This window comes from Ptychodera flava, chromosome 9, assembly GCF_041260155.1.
Source record: "Ptychodera flava strain L36383 chromosome 9, AS_Pfla_20210202, whole genome shotgun sequence".
NCBI lineage: Eukaryota > Metazoa > Hemichordata > Enteropneusta > Ptychoderidae > Ptychodera > Ptychodera flava.
Genome location: NC_091936.1, coordinates 19,921,146 through 19,949,116, shown reverse-complemented (window position 1 = coordinate 19,949,116; position 27,971 = coordinate 19,921,146). Strand labels below are relative to the sequence as shown.

The 27,971-nt window shown below is 38.2% G+C and overlaps 1 protein-coding gene across 2 annotated transcripts; it reads right to left on the bottom strand.

Annotated features, from left to right (window-relative positions):
- Positions 1-318: 318 nt before the first annotated feature.
- On the bottom strand, positions 319-26,528 carry LOC139140275 (short transient receptor potential channel 4-like). 2 transcript variants are annotated; one of them, XR_011553970.1, is made up of 16 exons: positions 26,385-26,528; positions 23,334-23,529; positions 22,670-22,779; positions 20,283-20,390; positions 18,946-19,125; positions 17,579-17,809; positions 16,906-17,093; positions 14,240-14,445; positions 13,319-13,458; positions 12,188-12,924; positions 11,160-11,355; positions 10,588-10,767; positions 5,446-5,493; positions 4,147-4,253; positions 1,386-3,286; positions 319-1,288 (listed from the first exon to the last, which is right to left on the bottom strand). XR_011553970.1 is itself a non-coding variant. In XM_070709418.1 (15 exons), exons 2-15 carry the CDS (start codon positions 23,506-23,508, stop codon positions 3,082-3,084), a joined length of 2,811 nt encoding a protein of 936 aa, XP_070565519.1. In that variant the 5' UTR covers positions 23,509-23,529; positions 26,385-26,528; the 3' UTR covers positions 319-3,081. The 2 variants fall into 2 exon arrangements, 1 of the variants encoding a protein (XP_070565519.1); XM_070709418.1 differs by having other exon boundaries at positions 319-3,286.
- Positions 26,529-27,971: the final 1,443 nt, after the last annotated feature.

The following is a 27,971-nucleotide window of genomic DNA, read 5'->3' as shown; positions in this document are numbered from 1 at the left end:
CCGTTAGGAGGAAATGGTGATCTCAGGAAGCTATTTTATTTTATATGCACAAAAAGTTCTCAGACGAGACAACAACGGGGAAGTACGGGTCTCGTGTCATTGATGATATTTAGACTTTGCACTTCTGTCGAGCAAATGTCATGTTGGTGTGCATGCTCACAGGGATGCTCAGTTGGTGAATGTAGGGTACATTTAACCCCGTGTTTCCCCCTTTATAAACGTCACAACATTGTCAACGGGGCCCGGAGTATAGTATCTCATCACATTAAACACCCCAAACTTAAACGATTAAACATATTCTTATTCATTTTTGCCAGTTCTAATGTGGAAAATTTAAGTCACACAATCAGAATTTTCTTCTAAAACAGTAAACTTGATTGTGAAAATTGCAACTTCATCGCATATATGAGGAATTCTGACATTTCAGATGAAGTTCAAATAATACTACATCTCCAAAAAATGTTCACGCCTTTATTGGCTCATTTCAGCTACAAATGTCCTGGTAATGTACACCAGTCAACAAGAGCTGTACACCAACTGAACACTTCAGCTACAAAAGTCATGGCTGTGTACGCCAGTAACAAGAGCTGTACTTCATTGAACACTTCAGCTACAAAAGTCGTGGAAATGTACACTAGTCAACAACATTTATGAAAAATGGCCGACTTTGTCCCTTTAATAGACGACGGTAATCTTATATAAGTGAATATCCCAAATGGAAAAATCTGGAATTACGATGTTTTATATAGTTACGGTGTTCTCTTCCATTGTCATAACGTGCCTTGTGCCTCAACAATTTTGAGACACTTTGGACAATAAGGGTCATTTGTGATGCATCAGACATGAGACGAAGTCGAGTTTCTGATGCAGTACAAGTAACACAAAACAAGAAAAATGTGATGTTTGGTGATAACCGATTTATTATATATTTCTATCCGTAGCTTGATAAACACGTTATTCATAAAGTGGTTATGTGTAAGCTGACGACATTGAACGTGCATATTTCGACATTTACTGTAGTATCTGCAGTACTATTGGCATAAAAACAACACTCAGGATAGTGCCGTAAGGGCATCAATATATGACACATACTCGGTATATGGATCGTTTTCAGTTCGCGAAAGCGTTCAATAAATAAAAAAAGCTAATCACTGGATCCTGTTATTGCCACTTAAGAAATAAAATGGGATTCATTGAATCTCCTACAGGGATGGGTGTGTAACACATCTAAAATAACTTGGGTCACTTTAATAAATCGTGTGGATATTTTTAAAATTGATCAACAAGTCTTGCTAAATTTTAGCCTCACTAAACGAGTAGGAGGCGTGTACACGCGCATATCAGTGCTCTATTGCACGTACGCATGCACTCACACACACACACACACACACAGAGATTCTGTACAAGACTGAAGCGGAGAAATGCCTTCAAAGTGCTAAGTGTTGTGAAACGAGTTGTCGCTATGTGACATTTACCCTGTTATACCCTGTTACAAAAGCAAATGTTCAATATTCCATTTGCAATAGTAAAATCATTATCACCATTGAAACATGGTAGAGTAACCGTTTGATCATCCTTCTGTAGACAGAATTTCTGCTTGCAACAGACAGGCTTAATCAACGGTAAAGCGGCCACGGGTGCATTTGAATTGCCCCGGTATTTAGCATTAATCCTCTGCGTGCTAGTAGTGCAATGCCCTGTTACAAGTAAGTAAATGTTCATTATTCCCTTTGCAATCCACGCACTGGCAAACAGTTTTCAAAAGAGATCCAACTCAAGTACTCATGTCACCTACAGTCCTTTCCCAAAACTTTGTCGCGTCACTCTGCCTCTCCACTTTGAAAAAAAGTACTATACTTACTAGTATTACTGCTCATCGCGTCTCCGTCACATCACCTAAAAATCTTATTTTACATGTTTTTTCCCTAAAATAAACACACCTGTATGTCTGGTAAAATCTATAAAGTCTCCCTCCCTATTTGAGTTGTGCCATCCAAATCATTAACGCCATTGTCAGCTATCGTCAGCTGCCTTGTACTATTCTCTAGCAAACCATCTCGTTATTCAATAGCTTACATTTACTTAGACTACTATTAGACTTTGTGGTTTATTACATTCCTCGATGTGAGTGAAAATCAGTGCATTGATTTGAATAGGAAACATCCTTGGAGTTAGCGGGCTGGTGAACGATGTACTGACCTGTTTCTCTGGTTACCCAGTCCAGTGAAGCCCTGCGACGTTTTCGACGTCAAAGAAGATATTAAACGCTAGACGTAAAATATCCATGCGCGCACTGCTATTTTGACTTTCCTTAAATCTGTGTGATACTGGTCGATAATGGTAAAATTGTTTGAAAATGCCCTGCATGTTACTAAATGCCATATAGATTAATTGTGAAGAGGCATGTAATAAAAATATTGCCTGAATACATGTGCCCTCGCAGCAAGTGACAATTTGCCCTCCTGGCATCGGGCAAATTGTCACCTGCTCTCGTGTACATAACCAATGTATTCAGGCAATAATAAGTCATACCGCTTGCTACTCGTGAGTATTCTTTCGTGTGCGTTACCCACATACGTCAATAGACAGGTTTGGCTACACGTTTTACGTCAACGTGAACGCGTAACGTCACGAATTTCTGCGATGATATCATCGACTCATGCATGCGTACGTTCTCGACGTTCACGGAGCCGGCGTCGCGTATTTACATGGAGAAAACTGTTTTCACGTAATTTGTAAATTTATTCTCATCTCTAGGGGGTATAACATGATATATACTGTGAATCATGCATGCACGTTGTTAGTTGGATATATGATAGTGACATACTAAAAGATATTCATGTATTTTCGTTATTTTTATATGACATTTCTTCGTCAATTCGCGGCCGGGTAACCATTGAGCTATCCTATGATGCCGAAACAGACTACGGGGACCCGAACCGAACCATTTCTTGCGCGTGCCACCCGAACGGGCGACGTAATGTGTAGCCAAACGGATTTTTGCACGTGGACCAACGTGGATAAACATGATATTGTTTGTGACTCTGTGACATTAATGGTTGATACCCCAAAACCAAAGTATTACAGGCCTAGTTCTTCCGCTGATTGTAGTTCTGAGACTGTCGGTTGTACTTCAGCTGTTGTCCCTTTATCTTCTATTGTAACATTACTTTCATCTTGCTGTCGGCTGTCGATGTCAGCGATACCTGGCAGTTTGTCTCGCAGCTCTTCCCTGAGTTGACCGATTGATTGCTCCAGTCTCTGGATCATATCGCATATTTCAAACCTGGTTAAAAATACCAAACAATATGTTACGTACATTCAGCTGCGAGCACAAAACCTCCGTACGTACGTTTAAAAAAGATTGCGACATGCATATCTGCAAAACCGGAGCGCTGGTATCCCTATGCGAGATTTCCACATTCACGATAACCAATACAGAAATAACAGGGGCAAAGCTATTGATGTATATCCTCTTTAGTTTATGCCAACAGTATTCATGTCGGTAAGCCAGCAAATTGTCACACAACTTTAGTGAATATAACTATATTGCAAGAAATAAGACTTGTTACCGGGATTGTAAATAATAATAACGGGCCAAGAAAAGTGATTACATGGCAAATACATGGCTGATACGAGTTTTGACGTTCAAAGGCAAGCAACTCGTGCACGTATACCTGCAACTGCTCTGAGCGGCGATGATAAGGCATGGACTGTCAAAAGTTGAACAGGCCTATTTGACCTCAGGCTGTATAAATTGAGATTTTGGAAAGTTGAGTTGTCTCAATTTATGGTGGTTCGTTCTTTAGATATATTGGACAAGGTAATTTATTGCCGAGGTAAACTTCATCAAAAGTATTCTTTGTAAACTTGAGAAACATTTGGTACCAAAATAGTTCCAATCGTGTTTTGTATATTATCCGCCCTTTTACAAACTCTTGAACCATTTTCAGTAACGACGAGCTCTGGTTAAACAATCACACTGTTTCAGTAATGTCTTGTGATATTTTCACATGAATTGTGAAGTATATATTTTACACTCGCGTCACTTGTTCGGAATGTCTGTGGCTTTTATGTCTGTGGCGTTTCGATGACACTTCTGTCATGGCGCCCTCGCTCGAATCTCCTACATTTCTGCTACTTTACCTGAAAGTTAATAAGTCACTCCTCGATGCATAACTGCAATCTAAGTTATCGGGACAATCCGCCGATCTGTCGGCGAGATATCGTTGAATCAGTCGCCTACAAACTACCTGGGAAATCGTAAAAGGGGAAAGAAGTAATATTTTTATCATTTAACTTGAACGTCGTTAAGATAATGACTGATTCACGGTAGAACTTGCATGCTAACGTAAAACCTTGCTAGGAATTTGGTCACCAGTATTTATAAAGTCAATTCCTGAATGTCTCTCGGGGTCATGCAAAAAAGTTCTCTGCCACTCGATAAGCAAACATGGCCGAAACGTTTTCCAACACACGTAGATAAATGCTAAACTGCGACGGATCGGGTAACTATAGTGAATTATTTTTTGTTTGAGAACTCATCACTAAATGGGTTATACCTAGTATAAATAAATAAAGATCTTAGAATATTATTCTTCATTATCAGTATGTGTTTTAGGAACAAACAGCGCTCTGAACATGCAGATGAGAACATTAACATAGTCAACGGAAACAAATATACTAGACAATTATTTATTTGTGTGGTTGTAGGAATATCCCCTCCTCCATCCCCAGAAACTCCTCTCCCCCATCCCCATGGAAAAGAGGGACACAGTAATGTCAGCAAATATACTTCTTCAGAGATTTCCGAACACACGCGCTTCAAAGTAATTTTTTCCTCTGCTATATGGAGAGTAAGCTTACATAAGAAGATTATGACAGATAAAAGTAAATATTTTTCACGTTTCGACTGATATTTTACATTTATTACCAGTGCCTGCCCTCATCACACTTTACCGCTTCATGGTGAAACATTTTGTCTTTGATTTAATGAGGAAAATGGCTTTTTCTTGAATTACGGTTCTCTTACATGCGTCATAGATCAATTGAAAGTTGCCATGAATAGAAAAACCTAGAAAGTTTTGAACGTATTTGTGATGGCAAGTTCATCTGTGAAGATGATCGTTTGTACGGGATAAAAGTACCTGTGTTGATGCCTTCAGCCGCCGCATTTCTGTTGAACAAACTCTTGTTGCGCAAGCTCCGCTGTTGACTGTCGGGTCATTGGCGGAGCTCAAACAAGGATAACACTGGAAAACTCTGTAACGTTAACCTTGTCATAGCGCCACCACTTCATGCATGGTGGTGTTACCTATTGCGTCTCCTTTTACCATTCCTTTACACGATCGTACAGTAATTGTTGTAATTAGAATAGCTTAATTAGTGTTCATGATTGTTAATAATCATTTAAGACACTCATGATTAAATAACGAGTTTACTAACCTCATAATATTCCTGGCTTTCTTTGGCGGATTCTGATCTTTGCCTGGCCTATCAACGAAAAAACCATACCAGATTTATCAATATTATTATTATTATTATTATATACTTTATTTCAAGAGGGTCATCTGATTACAATAGATAAATATTGTAATTTACATCAGAGCCCTCAAGAGCTGTACAAAAGCTCAAGAAGATGCGAGAAAAATACAGTTCGTATAAATAATAAATACAAATTTAAATGATCTAATCCAGATCAGAACCTTCGTTACAAAATTTCATGAAGAGATAAGTGTGCAAAGCAGATTTAAATGACAAAAAACTTTCACAATTACGAATAGACACAGGAATAGAATTCCAAATTTTCGTAGCTCGAAAAGCAAACGACCTTTGACCCATGGTAGTCCTGAACCTTGGTGGGTAAAGGTCACCAGCGCTAACACTTCTAGTATTTAAACGATTCATTTCAGAAAGAGGTCGGAAAAGATCTCTGATATAGCCGGGTGCAAGGTCATTAAGAGCTTTGAAAGACATAATAGCCGTGAAGTACACAATGCGAAGATCAACTGGTAACCAATGCAAACTGATAAGCAGAGTTCGAGAGGAAAATGTCATGTCCACACAAGAATGACTCTGCCAGCTCTTTTCTGAATTTATACAAACGTTGCAGATTTGTCTTAGACGTATTACCCCATACAATACAGCAGTAATCAATCAAAGAAAGAAACAGAGCATTATAAACCAATAAAAGTACATTTCTTTGGCAAGTAGCGCGAAGTCGTCTAAGAACACCTATTCTGGTCGAAAGCTTTTTACAAAGATCATTTATGTGGTCGTCCCAACTTAAAGTGTTGTCTATTTGTACACCAAGTAGTTTGTGGCTAGTAACATCGTCTATTCTAGTGTCATTAATATGAATATAAAACACAATGTCAGAGTCAAAAAAAACTTTGATTTTGGGGGAAGATGCAACAACCATACACTTTGTTTTTGTAGTATTGATAGCCATGTTATTGTTATGGACCCAATTTGAAACTGGAAGAAGATCTCCGTTCATACGATTTTCAATGTGATTAATATCAATACCTGAAACACACATGGTCTGGTCATCAGCAAACATATTCAAACTTCCCGAATTGAGACAAAGCGGAAGATCATTAATAAACATTAGGAATAAGAGTGGGCCTAAAATAGAACCTTGAGGAACTCCACTTGCCATCGGCATAACATCAGAGTGTGCTCTCATGTACGTGACAAATTGTCTACGCCCTGAAAGGTAGGAACGGAACCACTTTAGTGACATTTCGGAAAGCCTGTACATAGAAAGTTTTGTAAGCAATATTTCATGGTCAACGAGATCGAAGGCTTTACATAAATCTAAATACATAACACCACTGTATAAACCCTCATCCATATTCTGTAACAGCTGATCAGTAAACTTGAGTAAAGCGGTGTGACAAGAGTGATGTTGTCTGAAACCTGACTGTGAATCGACAATAAGTTTGTATGACTGCAAGAAATATAAAGACTAATATATACATGCTTTTCCAGAATTTTAGAAAGAACTGGTAAAAGGGAGATAGGTCTATAGTTGTTAACATCGTGCTTAGTTCCTCCCTTATGTATTGGAATAACCTTGGCACATTTAAAACAATCAGGAAAAACACCACTGTTGATAGACATATTAAATATATCGGTGACAGATTCTGCAACACAAGTGACACCAAACTTCAAAAGCTTTGGAGAAATATTATCGCTACCAGCTGATTTAAATTCATTCAATAAAGAAAGCTGCTCTTCAACAAATTTAACGGAAATCGCAGGGATGTGAAAATCGACCATGTTACCACCAGTTTGAGAAATAACCCAATCGCCAATAAGGCTAAAATCAGGTGTTGGACTGAGAGAATGGCGATACTACTACTAACAATACCAGTAAAGTGAGTATTAAATGCCTGGGCAATATTCTTATGAGTAGTAAGTGTATTCCCCTCATACTGAATGAAAGGACTTTGTGATCTGGAATCACCATGTGAGAGAATTTCGTTGATTGAACGCCAAATAACTGAGGGGTTTCTGGAATTGTTCCTAAAAATGTCACGATAATACGCTCGCTTAGCATAGGAAATCGAATGCACAACTCTGTTTCTCAAAGATCTATAAATGACCAATCATTGGGGGACTTTGAGCGGGTTGCTTTAACAAGATGGTAATCTCTTACATGAATAAGATCAAGAATGTCTGCAGAAAACCACGGTGGTTGTCTGAGTCTTTTCACTCGCTTATCAATGCACATTATCATGTAACGAAGTATTGTTCACTAACATTAACCAACCCATGACGGGCTTCATTCAAACCTTTAATATTTCTGCCATTTTCTTGCGTAACCTCCTAAGATTCTTCTCTAAAGTCAATCTTCTACACTCTCGTTTTAATTATTCTACCCTGTAATTCTTGCAAATATTCTTACTGGTTTCTTAATTTCCTTCATAAAAATATCATGAATATGTTCTCGTCTAAAATTTGCAGTCAATCACCGTAACTTACTTAATTTCGTTCATACATCAGATACAATCTTTGTTGGTAAAAATTGAATGGCAGTGAAAATAATTGTACAGCTGCATTCACAAACACCTCTGAAGGGGGCGGGAGATATCAGGAGGGTGAACTTGAAAAATTTACAACATGACATTACAAAATGACATTGCAAAGGGGAAACTTAAAAATTCATTGCATATCAAATTTCTTTCCAAATACCTTCTGACACTTTCATTTTCTGCTATTTCCATTTTCGACGCATCCTTCGGGCGAAAGTTTTAAGGTAAAACTAAAAGATTAAGGTTACCATGATTTCTACTTACCCAACCCCTCTTGTGCCCTGTTATTGTTCAAATTTGTCCTTTAAAAGTTTCAACTTAAAGTTTCTGAAAGTTTCAACTACATCTTTCAATAACAATTTGGGAGATAGCTTATTCGACATCATTCTCCCATGACAATACATTGGGTCTTCGTCAGAGTCAAACGTTCATGCCGTCGTATTTTTGAGGACTTCGACAGAATACAAATTATCTAGAATATAGTACATAGTGTCATCAATAACAACTGGAAGCTTTAGGTCAGTCAACCTTTACAAAACAATTTGGGAGATGGTAAGCTATCATGTGTCCAAAACCTCGTGAAATTGACTCCAGCTGGGAAAATGCATGACCACCGTCCACTCCATACAGAACCGTGACCCTTCAAAAGTGTTTGCAAGAAAGAGAGTGACCCTCTCTACTGTTCAAGCACAAACAACGCTGACTCTTCCTTCTGCGTGTCACAGTCCATATCAATAATATCTCCATTGATATGTAATTTGTCATTTGAAATTTGAGCTTTCATAGAATACTTTTTTTAACCTCTACAGATAATCACTTGGGTGAAATTCCAATATCATATTTGTTTTTCACATGTGCTGTTTCAAACACGCTATTCTTACGATGTACATTTAAGTCAGTTGCCTAAATGTTTGACAATTGACTTCAATGTACAGATTTAAAGCACAGATTTAACTAGTTCTGTATGAAAAAAAAAATTCGTCCTTTCCTCATAGACTACAATGTAAGGTGAATCAACATTTTCAGTGACATTCTAAAATCCAGTGACATTCCAAAATCAAATTTCTTGTACACACATGCACTTGTAACTATCTTCGTCTAATCAAGTACATTAAGGTTGGGGACTACCAACTGGCAAGAGTATTGTCATTTTTCTAGAAAATACATATTAGGTTGAAGGGTGAAGATTAAAAATATGACCAGAAAAATGGGTGTTCACATTCTGCTTTTTGAGATATTTTACATGCAATCACCCATTACCCCATGATTTTGGAGCACGACACACGATTTTATTGTAAATTTGACCTTTTCAAATAAAGCAATAACCATGGTGTATAAAAATAGTGTTATTTAATTACGCTTGTGGTTCTAAATGGTCTTCTACATGTAGTATTTCCGATATAAACAGCAGATATGAATTTACTGATCCAATAAGAAAGATGAAACCTATTTAATATTTTAAAATTTGTGAAAAACTGCTGAGTCAGTACTTTTGCATCAGCGGCTTTTCAAAGGAAAACGTTCAATTATGATGCTCTCTAAAAATCAAGAATGGTGACATGGTAATTGTTTTATATTTTCAATAAAGTATCTTTCAATGCCTCATTAGTAGAGATCTTGGGAAATTGACAATATTCCTAGTACGTTTTCTGACATTTCTACATGCAATCACATGCCATGACTAATTTTGCATAGCCCCTTGGTAGTCTACGACCTTAATTTCAATTATCAAATGTAGATAAAAACACAAATTTAGCTAGTTTTGTATCTTAAAATATTATTCACAGTTTCCTCATAGACTCCTCAATATATAGTGCATCAACATTTTCGACGGAGTTCAAAATTCAAATATCTTACGCACATACATGCACTTGTAACCAAACTATTCTAATCAAGTATAGTAAGTTTCAAATTGGAGAAAAATATTCATATTTTTGTCATAGACACCCATGTATACTGGATGAACATCGGTGAAATTCCAAAATCAAATTTCTTGTACACATATGCACTTGTAAACACCCAATGCTAATCAAGTACATTTATATCAATTATCAAACGTCGACAGATGAACATATATTGCTTGTTTTATATTGGAGAATGCGCCTTCATAACTTTCTTATAGACTACCAAGTGTAGAGAATCAACATTATCAATGTCAATGAAATAAAAAAAAAATCTTTTATACACAAATGTGCGTTGTACCCACCACTTCAAGCAAAGTACATGTACATTTACATGAATTATTAAACACATATAAATTTAGAGATATAGCTTGTTTTCATGGGGGAAAATGTTAATAGATTACATTATGATTTGATAGTTTTTGGACGAAGCACTATATCGGACACATTTTGCCTTCCTTTCAGTGGGACTTCAAAATTATAGCAAGTCAGAACCGCGGGACTTGAACGCATTGTGGGTCTTCAAACTGTTTTTGAATCCCCCAAAAGAGGTCCACGTTGTTTGTTAATACAGCCTAATTCAGCAGGTTCAAAATATTTTATCAAAGATTGACAACATTTTAATGACCAAAACACATTTTACAAACCTTTGCTTGAACTTTCACATCCTTTCTACAGCAACAGCAGTGATAGACCCTCCGAAACACATTGATGAAGAACTTGCTAGTCGGCAAGACGTTGAATGGGGGTGCTTGCGTGACCCCTCTGCTGAAATAATCCATCCACATGTCGGAACGATAGAATTTCCATTCAATATCTGCATTTTCCTGGGAAAGAGAAGTGAGCAGCAAAGTGAACTGGACTCTGATTAAAATCGATTCTATCTGAAATACGTAGGTCATTTATACGCTTATTGTCGATCCTGTATTTTTGTGTGAAATTATGCTTGACATGATATGGTCGCTTTTGTTTCATTTTCTTGTGATTACGGCAATGTTTGAAACATAACATTGATTTTTTAATTAACTTGTCTACGGAACGGTTGAAATCTTTCAGTTGACAAGTTCTCATATTTTTAAAAAGTAACAGCAAAATCCGATGGAGCACAACCTGTTTAGTGGGAGTAATTAAGTGTGCCATTGACCTGTGATCACCTTCAGCAAATTTTAAGAGTATGAAATCCATCTATGCGGAAGATCCAGATATTCTAATTGCTTACCACAATACTGTCATAGGTGGTTCCCATCAATGCAATGAGAAGATTGAGTAGAATTATGACGGCTGCAATTTGATAAATGGCGAACAGTAACCCTCCAACGAATTCTGTTGACAGGTGGTCGGCTTCAACCTGCAGTGCTTCCAGATCGATCAGTCCGTACAGAGACCAAAACAGAGTCTTCAATGACGCCGATATACTGCTCCGTGATATGCACGGTGTAGCAAGTGAGAGGAGACGTATCAATTTGAACAGAAAAGACAAAAACATTAGTTCTGTGCCCCAAGTCGAACTGTACTTGTAATGAAGTCACGATATTAAATTATTTGTATACATTAACTGGACGCTTTCTCCTGTACGCTTTCTCCTATAAACGTTGCAAAACAATGTAAACGAACACTTAAAATTTAGAAGAGAGGGGACAATCGAAAGGAAAGGCCTGAAATGTGTTGGGAAACAATATGATATGCAGGCAGACAGACCACGTGGCTCTCTATGGACAGATAGACAAACTGGCAGGCAGCAAAGAGACATACACACTGCCAGACAGAGAGAAAGAGACACCGGACTGAAGAAAAATCAAGACAGACAGACAGATAGATATACAGACATTTATTAGTGGATATAATCACATCCACTGAGTATATGCATGTACAGATTTAATAATTGATAGATAGAGCGATTAGGTAGATTAACAGACAGACGGACGGACAGACGGACAGATAAACAGACTTCAGATTTATAAAGAAAGAAACACAGAAAGGGACATATGATTAAATTAAAATAAATACATACAGACAGACAGACAGACAGACAGACATACATACATACATACATACATACATACATATACATATATACATACATACATACATACATACATACAGACATACATACAGACAGACAGACAGACAGACAGACAGACGGACACACACACATATTGTACGTACGTATGTAAACTTCGACATGTGTGACCATCATCGATAGTCAAAGATACCTGACAGATAGATAGATAATGGTCACATGCTTACTCTGCAAAGAATCTCCTTCCATAGCATTCTGCGTATGAGTCTTCTTTCATGCATTCAAGCATGGACTCCGGGCCGTATCCCCAGTACACTTGCGTCAAACCGACTGCAAAGGCAACCCATACTAAACCAAAGATGAACATAAACTTCATAATGTCCCTCAACATTTTACCGACGGAGATCTGAAGGGGTCCCACGTATTCGTTTATCACCATCACCCTCAGGAAACGGATGACGCTGATGACGTTGGCGACAGCCATGATGAGATCGGCTAGCAGCGTCGGGTCGTACTGGTCCCACTGTCCGCGCGGCTTTGCGAACATGAAATTTTCGAAAACGTCTGGAAGTTCGTCTAGGTAATTAGAGTCTTGCTGTTCGGCCAAGTCAGAAACAGCCTGGTTGATCATCTCCAGTTGCAGGGATATTTTTGCAACTGCTTCTTCGTACGTCGCCGAGGTCTCTATCTTATCCGAGACTTCCGCGATTGCGTCGAGTATCTTGTGCAGTCGCTCCTCCAAGGCAGGATTCATCGTAGCGTTTTGGGGCGAAGGAAGGTTAAAAGACGTCTCGCTGGCGTAGTCGATCCCAGAGTCAAAATCTGATTGGAGCGCGGTTTCGTTCGGTACAAAGAAAACGATGCCACCAAACCCACCAAAAGGGATATTACCAAAAGGGATTTGGGTAGATGTATTGGTGTTACCGAAGAACGAGTCCACTAGGTCTATTGAGCTTCCGAAAAACTAGACAAAAAAAAAAAAAAAAAAAAACATAATGCAGAGTACTACAATTGACATGCCAGCCAGCGATTGAGAAAATGAACCCAAGCTACTATACCTCAGCGGGGAAATGTAGTTAAAAACAACCGATGTACAAACTTCAAACAAACAAAAAGAATCAGAATAGGCGACAAGATGAGGATAGGAATCAGGCACTGAAAATGGATGGTACTGTATACAGTTGTGCTACCGGCGTTCCATGTTTAAACATGGCCGACTATCTTCGTTTACCGTACCTAGAATCTATATAAAACTTTTCGGGGAGGGGGGCTTAGCAGCTTTAAAGTTATCTATTAGTCTTCTGTCTGGAGTTACATGTACATGACACGGGTGACAACCCTGCACAAAGTTTACTCACCATGATAATTGAGGCGATCCTTAAACCAAGCCAAGCCCAGTACAACGTCAGCTGTATCAGATCGAGTATATTCCAGGGGTTTGTCAGGTAATCGGAAAGACCTGAATTCCACATTTCACGGATTTCTCGCCATGTCATCCCTTGGTTGGGAAGCACACAATAAATAAGGAAAAAGTCATCGTTAGATCAATATTTTGATTAATTTCGAGATGTCAGATTGAGCATCCTAGTAAAAAGTCTTGTCACGTAAGCGAAAGTAGAGACAAGACATTAAGTTGTGTACGAATTACGTAAGTTGAATCATTTATGTCTGCACGTAATCGTGTATGTATGTATGTATGTATGTATGTATGTATGTATGTATGTATGTATGTATGTATGTGTGTATACATACACGTTGGTAGCCATGTGTGTTATGTAACTGGCTATATGCGTTAATCTAACTAGCCGGTTGACCTGCATGCTGAGGGGACAGACAAACAGAGAGAAAACGGACAGACGGACGGACGGACGGATGGAGATAGATAGATAGATAGATAGATAGATAGATAGATAGATAGATAGATAGATAGATAGATAGATAGATAGATAGATAGATAGGTAAGTACTGAGTATACATATTCTCGATATGTCCAGGTAGCGATGATCAGACCAGTGTTTCAAATATTTCGGTCAAAGTTCATTCACAATATGAGATAGTCGAGCATACCATTTCTGGTATGACCGAGCTGTTCGACGGGTAAAGTTGTTTTCAAGTATCATTGAGAGGTAATTTTATGTTTATAGATGTGGTTTACATTTGTGAGGATCGATTATATACAGTAACGTTTCAAAACTATCAATTAAGGAGGCACCATGGGGAGTAGATATGGTACCAGAGTTTGAGACCTGGAAGGAAAAAAGAAACAACTCAAGACATACCGACAACCCAGATTACTATCAGGAGTTCTACTTTGGTCGGTGGAGTTCCTCGCTGTTCGCTAATTCTCTTCTGGTATTTAAGTTTAGCTTTTTCAGTTTCAAACTCGCGGTCGTCCTCAATGCGATCTTCGAGGTGCGTAGTGCTCATGAATAGAAACGCAAGGAACCACATGTAGGACGCCGAATGCATCAAGAACTTGACGTATCTGCAAATCATAATCCATATTGATCATTACGTTGCAAAAAATGTTGACGACCATCTACGTTATGAGGTCGTCCGCAATTTCAGGTAAGTTGTGAGAGATGCAGTCAGTGTTTTATGAACAGCGCCTCCATGGTATCTTTTAAGAAGTACTAGTAATTTATGTACTAAGGTAATGCATGTATTAGTCATGATGGCATAATATAAACCCTAAACCCTATGTTCGTTGAAGTGAATGTTGCCAATGAAGCCGTTCCTTACCATCATACGGTAGGTAAACCAGTGTCACAGATTTATTTAAGGTAGAACGTGCCTCGGGGACAGATATTCGGACTTTCGAATTTTATCAATGCTATTTTGATCTACCACTTTTGGGGCTCATTTTAAAGCTCTTGGTGTAAGAAAACTTCTGTGTCTTAGTTTTTCGAAAATCGAAAATTTTATTTTTCCTCATAGAGTTAACACAGGAATGGCGGCCATTTTTAATTTCACATATTGGGAAATTTTAGGTAATTTGTCTCTCTAGTACCAAATTTTGCACGATGCCCCCTGATTTTTATTCTTGATTTGTTACCAGAATGTTCTAAAGCTTCATTGAGGAAATTTTGAGCAAAAGTTTAAGTCTTTCACTTTCGAGAGGCATACTACCTTAATAAGTTTAACATACTGTACAAACATCAGTATGGTTTTAGAAAGAAGCACAGCACAAAGTTATCTTTGATTAACTTAGTAAATTATTTTTTGCATGAAATTGACAAAGGAAATTCTACTTTAGGGGTATTAATCGACTTTAGTGAAGCTTTCGACACCATAAACCATGACATTTTGTTGTCACAACTTGAGCATTATGGGTTTAGGGGCCCCTGCCTACACTGGATACAAAGTTATTTATCAAACCGTTCTCAATTTGTTCAATTAAATGACAATGTGTCAGAGAAATTTAGCATTCATCATGGTGTACCCCAAGGATCAGTGTTGGATCCGACTTTATTTTTAATATATATAATTGATCTTCCAAATGCTTGTCCTTTTTTTGATTTCCGTTTATTTGCTGATGACTCCAATCTTTTTCATACTTACTCTGGTTAAGATTTTATAGATCTTACTGCTGTATCATCTTACTTAAACGATATGCAATTGTGGTGTGATTCCAACAAACTGACAATAAATAGGAGTAAGACAAATTTTATTATATTTAGAGGCCGGCATAAGAAAGTGAATGTCTCGGGTTCTGTTTACATTCGTGACGAGCAAATCAGAGAGGTTGATGTTGCCCCTTTTGTGGGTATTTTGTTGGATAAGCATCTCTCTTGGTCTGAACATATTGATATATAAATAAGATTATTCGGGTTTTTGTACAGACTCAGATCCATTTAACCTTTTCACATTTTGTTAATTTTGTACAATGCATTTATACTTCCCCACATCAGCTACGGCCAAAGAGTCTGGGGAAGTACATACTCTTCACGCTTAAAGTGTATCTTAGCAGCCCAGAAAATGATTGTTCGCACAATGATGTTCAACTCAACCACAGACCACTCAGCTCCTTGTTTCACTCAACTTAATATTCTTGATGTTTTTAAACTCCATAAATTCCTTCTAGGTACCTTCGTTTACAGCTTGATTCACAAGCATTCACCACATACATTATCAGATTACTTCAGTGTCGGTTGTCATGACTATAATACAAGAAACTGTCAACTTCAAAACCTACGTCCACATCATGCAATAACAAAGTCAGGCCAGTTTGCTGTATCTTTTTCTGGAGCAAGAGTTTGGAATGACATACCTTTTCATATAAAGTCCACAAACTCTCTACACAACTTCAAACACACTTTTAGACAATATTTGATCAATCAGTAACAGATTTCACTTTTGCCATGTAGTAGTTTAGTGATCTTCTCATTGTAATTATTTCAGCACTTTTCTTTTATTTACTTAAAGAACTATTTGTTATTGTTATCATAAGCCCCCTTTGCGTACTGTTTTTTCAGACAAGCTACCATGACGGGCTTTGGGCTAGACTAGCTGTAAGCTATTTCCCCACTCCCCATTTACCCTCTACTTTGTTATTTTCTCCCTCTCTAGTTCATGTGTCATGTAATTGACTTTTTTTTCAAATCGGGTAAATAAACCAATTATTATTATATACATGCAAATGTTATATCAGTAAGCGGGATCGAAGGTAAGTTTTGTCATCTATCTTTCGACACCTTGTAAGCTTCAAAATTGTGCATGATTTCTCATACGAATCTATTCACGTCCAGTTTTGCAAAATGTACTGCATTAAAAACAGGTGCACTTTTACGATGCTTTCGTATACTTGTAAATCTTTAATAACCATCTCGACGTCATTGTATCGCTTTGTCATAATCCTTATAGAATGTATGTTTCCTGTTATTTTGTTTTTGCTTCCCAATGTTGAAGAGAGTTGACGTTCAAAGGTCCAATAAGTAACACTTACGGTATTCTCATGAATCTCCCGTATCTTCCGTACGGATAGATGAGGTACAGCAGGCCTAGTACGGGAAACGCCAGTATGATCAAAGTGGAAATGACGACATTGCGTATCCAGCTGGATTCTCGCCAGTTCTCCAAGCCTCGATACCAGAGTTCAATCAGTTGTTGCTGACAGTGTGGATGAACCACAAACTGAGGAGAAGTAAAGAACTGATGATTTATCCATGACTCATGCAAAGGAAAAATACGCATCATCCTTCGAAATCTCTTTCATAATGATGATTCTTTTATTCTGTGTGTGTTTCCTATATTATGTTGTTGACTATACACTGCTGTTATTAGAGCAATGGCCCTAACATCGTAAAAATTGTGCCTGTATACATACAAACGATAAGTAAGTGGTTTTTCGGTCTGTACGAGAAATCATTCCTCGCATTGCTTGCACTGAGTCAATTGTAATTGTAAAATGAAGACCAAATTTGATGTGGTTTAGTTGAATCCTTCAAATTATACAAAATGGAGCGAGCAGAATTCTCTAAAAACAGCGCAGCCAGCGTTAGAATAAGCACACTAGCTTAATTGCGTCCTGACGATTCAAGATAATCGAGACATTATTTCTACCACGTGATATTCATAACCTGGTTCGCTTCGGACAAACAATTTAACATTACTCATACCTTCTTATGCTGTCTTTGAACGGCATACAAGACTTTCATCGGGCGACCTTCCTTACCAACGCCTCTTTTACTCATCTGGGAGTCATGACTGAGTACAGTTTTCAGCTCGATGGAATCCCGTGTCTGGCCGAGCAAATCAGCAGAGAACTGCTCACATTTTGCAGCGAGCTCTAGGTACTCTTCTCGAAATTCATACTCTTTGGAACTCTCTGCCCGCAATTTGTGACATAGCTGTGAAAGAAAACCGAACAAAGTTACCTTTTGCGAATTATTTATGAACATTTCTAAGTACATATAAATGAAAACGCATGAGGGACATTTTGTAAAGCAAATTAAACCGCATGAGCACGAGATGGGTCCTTGTGACCGAAAAACTTTCATTTAAGTATGGAAACTTTCTTTTTAGGCACGAAAAACTATCTCGTGCCCACGAGAAACTTCTTCACGCTCGCGAGATAATTTTTTTCATTTACTTTACAAAACGCCATACAGTTTCTCATGCTCACGAGAAAGTTTGTCGTTAGCACTAGAAACTATCTGGTGCTCACGAGATAGTTTTTTATTTTTCTTACAAAATATCGTTTATGGGCTTTAATACATATCAGGCATGTCTTGAGTATTAAAATAAAATGGAGATCTCGAATAGAGTGCCTGGAATGCAGCCGATACGGCCAAAATATTTCGAATATAAATATTTCCAATTGTGTATTAACTCCCGTACGTTGTGTCATAACATCACATGCAAAGGTTAAGATTGTCTGAAAAACTGAGGAAATGTGAAGATGTTTTGCAAATATTGAGGGTGTATCTATAGCGATCACCGGTTAGTAATATTTCACACGGAACGACTTCACAAGTAAAGAGAGTGAGTAACGTTTGGTATTCAGACGGCACTGTTTGGCGGCTTTATTCTCTTTATTGGTAAAGGGCCAAGGCACACAAGCGAAGAACGCTTGACCCCTGATTCTTTGTATGGTAGTTGTGTGCCTTTTTCTCAGTGGGGCCTTTCATTATACATTAATGCCTGAGGATAATCTTGAATTGTGATACGGCTTTGCTTGAACTCAGCATTATTCGGGTTTGCCCCTTGGAGCCTTCTCGCGGTGAAGACATGGCCCGTTCTAGATATGGTGTATTCTTTGTTCATTGGCTAGCAACCTTAGGATAACATTCGCTCTCTTCGAAATGTACTGTTCCGTTAGCGGTGTACTGTTTAACTGTAGATTAGAAGCGGAAAAATGTATCAGGTGGGCGCATTGTTGCTTTTTTTTTGCGACATCCAGATCATGGGACATTGTATTGTTTTCGTCTATGAAGAAAACAAACGGATACCTGATTTTATTTGGTGTTCTCTATATGTTCCATACCTCGAAAGCTCTTTGGAAGGGGTCTGGTTTAGTCTCTGTCTCCGTTTCGATGACGCAAATGTACGCTTCACTGGCCAGTGCCTTGTATACATTCAGTGTACCAATGGAACGTTGAATGGTGTGATTCTCAGTCTGATAGCTGGATACGGCAATTGGAGTTGCTCCCCTCTTAATGAGTAACTTTAAGAAAAAATATAAGGGTAAAATGTCAATATGGTATGTCTTAAGGTCATCGGCCCGGTAATTCGATATTTTGTCTGAATGAAAATTGGACAGGGAACGTTCAGTTACTGTGGCCAATTTGAAATGACGTATTCTTCTTTTGCCACTGGAAAACAGAAAACTCAACCATCCGATCGTAAAAGATTACTATGATTTAATTATAAAAAACTAACACCTCAAGCAAATTTTTGAGACATTTTAAATACGTTGTCTATATATTTCATGCAGTATTTGCAGGGTTTTTTTAAGTGGATGGCATTTGGTATGGTACCGTTGACTATCCATCTATCTATGTATCTTCATATATATATATATATATATATATATATATATATATATATATATATATATATTTGGTATAATATCGTATGTATGTATGTATGTATGTATGTATGTATGTATGTATGTATGTATGTATGTATGTATGTATGTATGTATGTATGTATGTATACATAAAGAGACAGAGATAAATAGATAGCGATATATAGATAACTAGCGATAGATAGATAGATAGATAGATAGATAGATAGATAGATAGATAGATAGATAGATAGATAGATAGATAGATAGATAGATAGATAGATAGATAGATAGATAGATAGATAGATAGATAGATAGATAGATAGACAGTGATACCATTTCAAATGCCGTTCATGCTGCACATTTTATGGAAAGGCAAGACTTCATGCGTTTGCCAAGGCAAGATATAGCAATAAAACAGAGAAACAAGACATGCGCGGAAATCACCTCGTATTGTTTATCAGGATATCTTTATGCCATGAAACAAAGCTTTTTGACCGGGTGGAAATTTCGGAAAAGCATATGCCGCATTTGCAGAGTAAAAAAACATAACTGTTTTTATGAGACGAATATCTCCCCCCCCCCCCGGATTTTGTTTAACCACCCCAGCCACCATGACTTAGCACTTCCTAGATTGAAAAGGAAATGCAGTCTTGCAGCGATACTGAAGTCGGAGTTTCGACTGGAATGTCTGCACATATGCAGAGGTCGCCAAAGCCAGCTAAAGGTCCCACTTTCTTCTAGGCTTTGTGTTCATACAGACATATCAGATATTCAAAATGAATCACCGATATACTTGACACAGTAAAAAATACCTTGATGATATCGTGGTCATTATGGTGTGCAGCCAATATCAGGGGAGTTGTATCTGGGTGGAATTCTTCGCTTGAACTTCCAGCGTGAGCATCGATCAAGTCTTGACCCTGTAAGTGAGAGGAAATGTAGTCCCCCTTCCGAATCAAAAATAGCAAAATGTTCAATCTACCATATTTTACATGCAGAAAGATTTCATCACCCCTCCCTCGGTAGATGATAAAATTTTAATCGTGGGACTTTATTGGCTGGAGGAAATCGAATCAAACCTTAGATGATGTAGAATTAGAGTTAGGTTTAGTTTTAGGGTCGGCGTTAATTGATATCGCTGTACGTCTTACCCAAAAAGGAGAGAGTTGAGAGGGCCGAAGGAAGCCACTCCCAAAATACATAGATGCGCTTACCGACGTAGGTGGAACGCGCCTCGGGGACACAAATTTGGACTCTCAAACTTTTACAATTATTTTCTGATATACCACTTGTGGAGGTTCCTCTTAAAGCTATTGGTGTAAGAAAACTTTTCACCTGCTTAGTTTTTCGAAAATAGAAAATTTTCTTTTTCTCCATAGGGTTAACGCAGCGATGGCGGCCATTTTGAATTTTAAATATCGGTATCTTGGGTTATTTGTTTCCCTAGTACCAAAATTTGCACGATCGCCCCAAATTTTTATTCTTGATTTTGAAAGAGAATGTTTGAAAGATTCCTTGAGTAAAGTTTGAGCGAAAGTTTAAGAGGCGCAAACTACCTTATGACATGAATATCACAGAGTTCATAACTATGCGGATCGTGAACGCAATTAAAATGATTCAAGACGTCTTCAAACTATGATTGTCATATCAGTCATCTTAAAAGTAGGGGACATTATGGGCGAATCAGCTCTGCCGTACCTTTCAGTGAACTGAAGAACATAAAAATGTAGATCAGTAGATCATAAAAATAATCAACGATTAATAAGAGGTCTTGGGTACAATGTCAAAAACTTTAACGTTTGGGAGGCTGAATGGCGATGTAACGATTGTCTACTGGTTGATGAGCTTCTTGTCTTTGAAATTGAAGCTCAAAAAATATCGAGGAGTTTTAACCGTGCTTTAGGAGTCTAGCCCATAATATACCGACACAATATTAAATTTGATAAGCGTCAAGACCGTCGGGCATTTAAGTCCCTAGGCATGCAGACAGATTCGGTTTCAAAGCAAAGAAAATATTGACGTTGATGCACAGCTTGAAGTGTGGAGAAAGTAAATATAGCCCCGACGTTGAAATTTATGTCGTATTCATTACAAATGGGATTTCACATACTGGTAACTTGTTTGTTTTGCCTCAATGAACATGCTATCATCAGCACAAGACAGATGGCATTTACTTTGACGTACATATACAAAATATGAAAAGGCTTTGTCGTCAAAGTCAACCGTATGGTGAACCCTTGACAAATTTGACGTGTACAACCGCTGCTTACCAACCAAATACCACTTAGAGAATGCAGATGTGTTAATTCATTACTTTCGGCTCGGCTGAGACCGTTACATGGCCCGGCAAAAGTGCAGAGCAACCAGTAGACCGAGAAATATCTGAATGTCCTCTTTCGGAAAAGGGCATGGTATGACCTAGGACACTCAATAAAATGTTGCGTGATGGCGTTACAAGATGCAACTTTCTGCAGTACTACTTTTTGCAGAGACTGTTCATCAACGACACTGTCGGCTAACCCTGAAAACATTGGTACAGCAAGATATTTTATCATGCAAGCTGTTCATGCATAGATGCCATTTAATGATTAAAAACACGTGCGAAACGTTCGGAATACATGGTCTGATCATTTGAGCATTACCGACTTTTCACTCACCTATCAAAAGTGATAAGAATTCTTAAAAGATAGCCGCTCATCACCTGGCTCATCCATTCCGATGTGCGAGTTCGAATGTCTTATCAACTCACAAGGAACAGTCACATAAAAGTGTTGATTGTTGTGCAACTACTGCAGCCGTGTTACAAATTAATCTATCAATGTGTTGACAAAAATGATCAAATCTGAAGCCCACGTTGGCAATACAATTTAAAACTTGTATTATGTTTTGAATGATATCACTGCTGATAAGTGGTTCATATGAAAAGTGGATGCATTTGGCAGTCACGGAGTGATAATCAGGCGTTTGATTAGGTCTTGTACTTGAACTGTTACCATATTTTCAGTTTGATTTTGCTGCAGATAAGATCTAACATCCATCCACAACCTTTCATCGAAATATCATTCGTTAATATCGCGATGTCGAGCCAACAGGCAGACAGACACACAAACACGCAGATACGCAGACTCTCTGGCTCACTTACTCTCATTTGCGGACACTGGAGCTACAAACAGCATAGCTGCAATAGCAGAGGACTTACCTGTGGATGATTCAGTATCAGTTCGATTGCTTTGGTGAACTTTTTTTCGATTGCGTGAAATAAGGCGTCTCCAATATTGACGTTGTGGTGTAGTAATATTCTTATAACGTCTGTTGGTTGAGTAAAACACAATGATAACAATAACAATAACAACAACAACAAACAGTTTTTCACACAAAAGATGCTATGTCTTAAAGTTTATCGACGAATGATATGACGTATCTGGCTCTAGAAGCTCTGGATTAGAGAAAACAACAGCTAACAAGTGTATAACATGGTAGACAATAATTTAACATTTGCATATTTAATTTTTAATATTTAACATTTTCGTGAGTGATGTACCTTGAATTAATGAAAGAAGAGATTTTAAAATCTCCTGAACATCATATTAAATCACTTAAATTCTGATTGGGAAATCCACGACGTACGAATTATGGATAGTGCTGAAATCTCAAAGCGCTGGAGCAAACAGAGTAGAAGTTGATTTCGCCGTGTGTTTAAATTTGCCCACACTTGATACAGACAGACCGGCATACATACATACATACATACATACATACATACATACATACATACATACATACATACATACATACATACATACATTTATTTACAGACAGACAGACAGACACACAGACAGACAGCTACAAAAATGCCAACTCACCGGTACTGTTACACTTGATTGCCAACTGAAATGCAGTCTTGCCATCGGCATTCACGGCATCGACGTCAAATCGAGACTTTTGTTTCAAAACGTCTTGCAATGTGCGGACGTCTGCTCTTTCCACCGCTGAGAAATACAGCTTTTGTAAGCTATCCATGGAATTACTGCCCTCCATCGCGGTTGTAAAAGGGGAAGCCTTCAAAGAAAACAGTAAAGAAAACGAGATAATTTCATAGTCTTGTAACTGATGTAAACTATGGGGTAAATACCATAATTGGTGGTCGCAAAACCTGCACTTCACAACATCTGCCATCTAGTACTATCGTCATAGAAAGGCGACCACATGTGAAATCAGTAACTATTCAAATAAATTTGTCACAATGAGAGCTGTGCAAAAAGAAGGAAAAGAATCAGGCTTTGATCCTAACATAGACAAAGTAACATGAATTTCGGCCAAGAACCTGTTTTAATTCTTGTTGACAAGAAAAAAAATCACCGATCGTGAAACAAACAAACTTACTTGCAAGGAAACGAAGCCGAGCAAACGCGAGATTAGCCCGTTTAACACGTTCAGACGTCTGCTACAGTAATTTGATAGGATTCGATCTTACAACTTACGTGACCAATTTGAAAGAAAGACAAAAACATCAAGGACATTCTCTCAATGACTTCACTCAGCGGTCAAGCTACATCTCATAGGTCTGAGTGTAAACTTCTCCATTCTCCCAATGTCGGTAATAGTTTATGTCGGAAGTATAAAATGTTATCTGATGCGACATAACCTGGTATGGCCCCATCTAGACGGAAGTGAGATTGACATCGCTGACATAAGCATATTTGACCCCACTGACCTAAAATGATCCATCTGTTTTAATATAGCTACCAGTCGACATTTACGATTTTATCCACCATGAATATGACTTTATCTTTGCTGATAAAATTGTTTCCCAGGTGTTTGAAACATTCACGATCTTCGGTCAGTGTCGGAGAACAAGTTTGTTTATTTATGATGCTATAAAGAATACGTTTTCGTTTGCTTCTCAGGAGATGTGAGATAAGAGTGATGACACGGATGAAAAGAAAGTTCATGACTGTAGCACTCATCCATCCAGCGACAGGATCTCTGAAGAATCTATTCATGCGAGGAACTCTTTTAGCAAGTCAATTATCGAGTATGGAAGTCAGCAAATCTGTGCCTTGGGAAAGTGTGGACTACCTCAACAGGGAGAAGAAAAGGGAATCTGCGGTTGATACACAGAACTATTAGAAATGAAAAACCATCGAAGTGTTACACAATTTATTTCTTTGTCTTGCCATGGAAGTTGAACCATTGACCCCGTTCACCTATTCACCTAGCAATGAACTAGCACACGCATAACCACTCGGCAAAATATTTGTAGTCAATGAATCAGAATATAAGTATTGGTGGCCGTGGTGAAAATATATCATGATTGTTGTGGACTTTTTTCAATTTTTGACAGTGAGACAGTGACTTTGATCAAATTAAATGTACGGGACCGAATTACAGCACTGTAACTGTGAAAGGTTGATATTTGAAGCGGCTTAGGCAAGTTTGAACTACTTCACATTGAACAGTAAAAAACAGAATTATTGGTAAACCTATATTGGTGTTGGCAGGGGACATGTCCTCGGAAAGGGCGATTTGAAAATCATATGTGTGTATGATGGTATTTGAATACTTTTTGAAGGTGCCGTTGGTGGATGTCTGAAAAAAATACGAATCGTGTTTTCAAAATGCCCCTGCAGAGATGTTTGCCAAAGCTTCCTGAAGGAGTTAACTAACAGTTGACACACTGAAATACCAAACAAATGCCGCGGCTGCTGTAAAGGTCTTTCAACACGTATATTATGACCCGATGCCTACTTAAACTCTCTCCATGCGCGGTTTATTGTGAAGGGCTCATTGGGCTACTAAACATTTCGAATTATTTCATGTTTTTGGCTATTTATTTATTCGTTTCCCCGCTGTGAAAATAGCTGACGTGTAAAGACAGGCTGATAACAAAGATTGGTTCACATGTAGTAGGACGATCCTCGTTACTGAAATGACGTTATCTCATTATTGCATTCGTCCAAGCGACAGTTGCGATCAAGCTTACTGAAATTGACAATATCGCTTTTAATGGCATTGCAGAAATATGACGTTCAAGGTTGCAGTGGCAAAACGATATTCGCGTCACAACATTGTCGTGTTTGTGGTACGATTCTACAGTCGTAGTACCATGATATTTGCATAAAGGTTACTGAAGATGACATTGTCAGGGATGTAAGTTCAGCGACGTTATACTATCACTGAAAACAACAATACTATCCTTCAGTACAACGATATTTATACTCAAGGTTACTGAACAGTGATGTCGTTTTCTTTATTCCAGCAACTTATTTAAGCGGTGCATCATGGCAAAAAAAAAACAGAACCGCTTGGCTGTCTGACTGACACTTTCTTGTGATTTTCAAACGGCTTTCTGTCGACCCAACATGTATGATTGAAACATCGCCGACTGAAAATTGCCGTAATTTGTCGTAACCCGACTCTTACTGCAATATACGATTTCGGTACAATGCGTGATATGTCTTCCATGTTTGAAATAGCTGGTAAAATTTGCCCTCTTCAATTGTGGAATGCATGCTTGTAAACAGTTTGCCATAATATACATGGCTGCCGTCTGTACTCTCATTCAGCAGAATAATAAAAGAAGTACGCCTTTGTTACGTTGAGCGACGTTCGTGATCTATCGCAACATAGATGGCAGAAAATACGGAAAACATTCAAGGACATTCCAATGCTTCTCTGATATCCTCGACACCAGGGATACCAGCATATAGAGTTACTTATCATGTAATCTCCGGTAACGTTCGGCTAGACCTTTAGGCCTTCGAAAAGACGTAATTTGTTATGGAGAGATGAAACATGTAAATATCTGCCACAAACATGGCGGAGATTATGGTTTCAAAAATCATGTACCGCAAGCGGAATTACCCTTGATTACCGACATGATCGGAGTCATACGTTCATAATATCAAACGTACCTTAATTGGTTAGCCCCCTTTGTCTCGCCAATATGTGTTTCCTTCTGGTATGTCGGGTTAGATGGCTCCCATGCATAGCCCTGGTGCGGAGTCGCCAGGCACTGACTATCTTCGGTCCGACGGTGTTTATGAACTACAGTATTACGTCATTTGTAGCCAATTGTAGAATACACATTTCACAGATGACCTGAAACGGTCGTAGCGGGACATCTCTTTTTTTATTTTTGTATTCTATTGAACATTTGTATGGGTTTATTGTTTTGCAAAAAGGGTTTCATATGTTGACCGGTGAAGCAAACAGCAGGTCGCGCAGAATGGTCCTTGCACTGCGTTCACAGTGCGAGGTCAATTCAGTCCAGTGTACTTTTCCTATAAGATGACCCTAATGCCCTTGCCTTGCCAACAGTCGCATTGAAACACGGTCTCTTCAATGCATGATATATTAATTTTTGTATGTCTCCTGTCTGTTCTGTGCTTTTTTTCTCTGCCCAGGGGACGGAGGTCTTACAAAGGGGACTCCGTCCTGATTATTCAGAAAGAGTATTCAAATTTGAAAAAAAAAAAACGGGTATAGCGCTAAGAGAACATTACAGCCGCATCGGGCATCGATTACCATATAATGTTTCTACTTCATCAGCGCAATACAAAGTTGAATACAACTTGAAATGCGAGTTCGTGAAAACGGCCTGCGATAGTACATGCAAATTGAAACCCAGTTTTCATAGGTAAAATAATATACAAGCAGTGATGAAAATTTCTTTAAAGTTCCAGATTAAAACTAAAACGTGGTGCCGATTAAATAAGTTCTCATGACCATGCAACCTTTATTTTACTTACAGAGCAAATTCAGAATGTTATTAAAAGTTTATTGATAACAAACCGCCTTAATTGATTTCGCAATAATTATTATATTATTATATTTGAGCTAGCTCGAAGGCTGATATTTCTACTAAACTCTTCCAATAAAAAAGGTACTTCTGTTGACACTAGCACTCCAAACTGAAAACAATGTGTTCATACATCTGCATCATGACATGCGCAGATGGAGTACCCCATTGATATATTATATCTCATATTCAATTGATGTTCGCTTCTTGCTCATCTCGTGGATCTCCTCTGGTGCGAAATTACTTCCAACATTTTATCTTGGTGATGCAAACACAAACGACTTTCAATAGTGAGTTCTATTCTATTATCTACCTGAATCATAAATAAGGTTCATCATGTGGCATGTCACAATTCTTCCATTCGAATCACTGTTCTGCCGCCAACGGTTGAGAAACGCATATTGTTCCGTCACGGTACCTACATGGCCCACGTCAGTCACTTCAAAATTATGCGAATGTATGGTGGTCAAATGACACCATTATCGTTTCACCTTTGCACAGAGTCAAAATCTATCCTTTTGTATTCTATGAACTATTTTTCTTCTAACATTTCGTCGAAGTAATTGGATTTTAATGAAATATTTGCATTAGCTATTCAGGACAATCTTAGTAGTTCGTTATACAGAGCTGGTTGCTCTTTGCAACGGTACAGTGTCTGGTGATACAGCTTTCAAGAAATGGCGACTTGCCAAAGTAATAT

Coding starts and splice junctions, on each gene's coding strand:
- LOC139140275 (XM_070709418.1), bottom strand. CDS start 23,508: ATGGAGGGCAGTAATTCCATGGATAGCTTACAAAAGCTGTATTTCTCA. Junction 17,094..17,578: donor TTCAAAGACAGCATAAGAAG/GTATGAGTAATG, acceptor ACTTCTCCTCAG/TTTGTGGTTCATCCACACTG. Junction 11,356..12,187: donor GGAAGGAGATTCTTTGCAGA/GTAAGCATGTGA, acceptor ATCACGGAGCAG/TATATCGGCGTCATTGAAGA.